A 3,987-nucleotide genomic window follows, 5' to 3' on the forward strand; every position below is an offset into this window, starting at 1 on the left:
CAACTGTCAAACATTGATAACGCCGAATTTCAATCAATCAATTTACCATATCATGCAAATGCTACATACCCGCTTAATTCCAGGGGATTGAACAGCACCCACAGGCGAAGTACGCATTGACAAGACCTTACCTGCTTACGAAGAATATTGATCCAGCTTTAACAGAATGGATTAATTTTTAATTGAACTTTACCAAAATTTCAAACTACTTGGTTTTACCAAAATCAGTCACCGCCGCTGGATTTTGATTTGATTTAAACGGAGAAATTTTAGGTATAGCTTGAAAACAACACAACTCGACCAGTACGTAGTGAATGGGTTACTCTGAAATACAAAGTATGTATGCGGTTTATCACTCCAGCTGAAATGAATGACCACTTCAATTTGCATTTGAAGGCAGACAATATCGGATGCAATTGGTGTGAAGTTCCCGGGTAGCTAAACGTTATCATCATATGTGCGATTGGTAAGGGTCAGGAAAAGCTGTACACCTGAGTCAGGTATTAAACTTTTATAGTTTAACCGATAGCTGCCTAAGTGTTGTTCGTAAGTGTTATTCATGAGTGCGCGTTTACTCTAGCTGAAGCACTGTACTGAGACGCTAGCTTAGCTTTATAGTTATGAAGCATATATTAATCTTAGTAGCCATAGTATCAGTGAACAATGTGGAACTGCAGAAAATCATTGGTGAAAGAAGTCTAGATCTTTCGTGGCATATCGAAAATTCTAATGGAAGTAAGATTTTTTCCTGTAAATTTCATATCTAGTTGCAAGTTTTCAATAAAAATGTGTTAAAATTTCAAAGCAATACGGTTGGAAAATGTGTCTCTACCGTCCGGAATCTACAGTGCTTTGGAAGAAGCCCGGGTGATTCAGTCTATCTACGACTTAAAAAACGACCTAAGCACAAAGTGGGTAGCACGTGAAAGCTGGACCTACTGGCTGGATCTACCGTGTGAAGAGCAGGAACTGAACTACGAACACGTGCTACTATCCCTGCACGGAGTTGATACTTTTTCGAATGTTTATCTTAACGATCAGTTGCTAGGAGCAACGAGCAACATGTTCGTTCGCTACCATTATGATGTTAAGCCCATCCTACGCAAAGTGGTAAGACCAAAATGAGCTAAACCAAAACGGATTTGTTTTTCATGATACACTTACATTCGCAGTGTCCAGCGGATGTCCGGCTGCGAATTGAACTTCGTTCTGCAGTTTCCGAAGCAGCCACCCTGGCAGCACGCTATCAACAACTGCCGATCGTGCCCGAATGTCCTCCGGAGGTCTACCACGGCGAGTGTCACATGAATGTGATTCGTAAAATGCAAGCTAGTTTCTCCTGGGACTGGGGACTGGCTGCACCATCGATGGGCCTATGGAAGCCAGTCCGGTTGGAGTATTACAACTCGGCCAAGCTGAGGGATGTTACGTTTGCCCTCACTGAAAAAGGGGACTATTGGAATGTTCGGCTTGGGGTTTATTTGGAAACCGGTACCGTTGTCCAGTCAGTTGAGGGAACGTTGAGTTTTAATATAGTGTAAGTATCGGTGGATGGGATTTTCCTTCTCATTTATATAGATCTTAACTTTTTAGGGGATTAAGTGGCTTAGCAGAGCAAACGATCGCAGTTGACCAGAAGAGTGGTGAAAACGGTGAGCTGCTGGTGGAGAATGTGCTGAAGGTACCAAAGCAAACGGTTGAGCTCTGGTGGCCTAACGGCCATGGTGTGCAAAAACTGTACGATCTCCGTGTGCAATGGGAAGATGAGCTCCTACCTCCTAGCGCACCGGCCGAGAAAGTTATTCGCGTAGGTTTTCGAAGCATAGAACTTGTGCAGGACAAAACTGACGATGGATTGACATTTTACTTTCTGGTAAACAATGTCCCCATATTTATGAAAGGATCAAACTGGATTCCGGCCTCTATTCTACCGGAAAAATCTTACGACGAAGATTATGGTAAGTTCAGTGTAACGAATAGCGACTTTATACTAACTACTTTTTTCTCTTGTCTTGCAAGTGAAATATTTACTAACTGCCGCGCGAGATACCCATATGAACATGCTTCGTATATGGGGTGGAGGCCTTTACGAGAGCGATTACTTCTACCAACTGGCTGACGAGCTGGGAATTCTCATCTGGCATGATTTAATGTTTGCATGTTCTATGTATCCGGCGGACGAAGCATTTTTAAATAACGTTGCACTGGAGGTACAACAAAACGTGAAGCGCATACAGTATCACCCGAGTGTAGCCCTGTGGGCTACCAACAATGAAAACGAAGTTGCCCTGCGGCAGAATTGGTACGGAACTCAGTGGAAAGAGGACGCTTACATCGAGGAATACAAGCAACTTTATGTGAATGTTGTTGAAGCAGAAATATTGAAAATTGATAAGTGGCGAACGGTGCTAATTTCATCACCATCGAATGGTGATTTGTCCACGCTGCAAAATTATATTGCAGACAACCCTCAGGATCCTCGATATGGAGATGGTACGAACTTGTCTATTCTGTAGAAAAAGATTCTAATTAAAAAATCCTTTTTTTTAAGTTCACTATTACAACTACGAAGACGACGGTTGGGATCCTAACACCTATTCCGGAGGTCGTTTTATATCCGAATATGGATACCAATCGTTTCCGGCCCTTTCCAGTTGGCCTACCGAAAACTTTACAGTGGAAGATTTATCCGATCTGATCGACCACCGCCAGCACAGTCCGTTAAGAAACGAACCGATCATGGTGATGATCGAGAAAAATCTTCCAATGCCAGCGGAAAACTCTGCAAACTATTGGCGCGATCTCATATATCTTAGCCAACTGTCGCAAGCGATGATTGTGAAAACTGAAACCGAAGTCTATCGATCGAAACGGCTCGAACAAGGTACAATGGGAGCACTCTACTGGCAGCTTAACGATGTATGGACTGCCCCGTCGTGGTCAAGTATAGAGTACGGTGGAAAGTACAAAATCCTACACTACTGGATGAAACAGGTGTTCTCGGAAAGTCACGTTGTCGCTAGTATCAACCGCGATAAAATGATGGATTTATACCTAATCCGTGATACGCTGGGAGAGGATGAGCATTGGACCATTCGCATGTATCTTCAAAGTTGGTCCAGTTTCGAACCAGTTCATGAAATCATTTTCGATTCCACCAGAGTACCAGAAAACACGGTCGTTAAAATTAGCAACTTTAACGTCTACAATTATCTGGAACGGTTCAATGCAAACCCAGCCGATCATCTCCTACGCATCAAGTTGTTCTCGCAAAACGACACAAAACTTTCGGAAAACTTTTTGCTTCTCGATAAAATTAAAAACGCCTTTCCGCTTCCCAAGAATCCCACAGTAGAAGTTACGATTGTTGCGATGAAATGTAGCGTAACTACCGGGAAAGTTACCTACAGTCTTATGGTAAACGCTAAATCGCCAGCCCTTTTCGTGTACCTGGACCTTGCACCAACAGGCAATGACGGTGTAAAACAATGCCATTTTTCCGACAATGGTTTTCTGCAGTTCCGTCCGACGGTGTTTGTTCAGTTAGAGTGTGTAGAAGTTGGGTGCAGATCGAGCCTGCGTGCAACCGATGTCGTCGTTCTGGCAGTGAATCAATTGTGAGAATAAAGTCAGTGTCAATAAATTATCCTTAAGCAATTGATCTTTTTGTAAATCAACTTATTAGGATCAAGAGTTTGCAATTCTCAACATATTTTACAACGAATGAATCATAATGAATCGCGGCAAAAACACTAACGAACGAACTACGTAACGTGCTGTAATGTTTGAGAAATTTTAATTCAAATTGAGGTAAACTAAATATAGTGTGGCTATGAACCGTTTCGCACGAGAATAAAGTTGGCTGCACTGACTGTCAAAAGACGAACAGGCTTATGATGACAAGAAGACTTCCGGTCGATTTTTTCGCTCTCTTTTGTGCAAAGCACGCACTGAGGCAGACATACCCGAAAAAACCTAAGTTCACCT

At 42.6% G+C, this 3,987-nt stretch overlaps 1 protein-coding gene across 1 annotated transcript; it reads left to right on the top strand.

Annotated features, from left to right (window-relative positions):
- Positions 1 to 404: 404 nt before the first annotated feature.
- On the top strand, positions 405 to 3,653 carry LOC128734872 (beta-mannosidase-like). The gene is made up of 6 exons (XM_053829258.1): positions 405 to 735; positions 806 to 1,110; positions 1,173 to 1,537; positions 1,594 to 1,958; positions 2,020 to 2,493; positions 2,552 to 3,653. The coding sequence occupies exons 1-6, from the start codon at positions 621 to 623 to the stop codon at positions 3,619 to 3,621; spliced, it is 2,694 nt and encodes an 897-aa protein (XP_053685233.1). The 5' UTR covers positions 405 to 620; the 3' UTR covers positions 3,622 to 3,653.
- Positions 3,654 to 3,987: the final 334 nt, after the last annotated feature.

The sequence above is a fragment of the Sabethes cyaneus genome, chromosome 1 (assembly GCF_943734655.1).
Source record: "Sabethes cyaneus chromosome 1, idSabCyanKW18_F2, whole genome shotgun sequence".
Lineage (NCBI taxonomy): Eukaryota > Metazoa > Arthropoda > Insecta > Diptera > Culicidae > Sabethes > Sabethes cyaneus.

What these genes read in the sequence shown, in the direction of transcription:
- LOC128734872 (XM_053829258.1), top strand. Translation starts at nt 621, where the DNA reads ATGAAGCATATATTAATCTTAGTAGCCATAGTATCAGTGAACAATGTG. An exon ending in TATCGAAAATTCTAATGGAA is followed by an intron (nt 736 to 805) that starts GTAAGATTTTTT and finishes AAAATTTCAAAG; the next exon opens with CAATACGGTTGGAAAATGTG. An exon ending in ACGTTGAGTTTTAATATAGT is followed by an intron (nt 1,538 to 1,593) that starts GTAAGTATCGGT and finishes TTAACTTTTTAG; the next exon opens with GGGATTAAGTGGCTTAGCAG.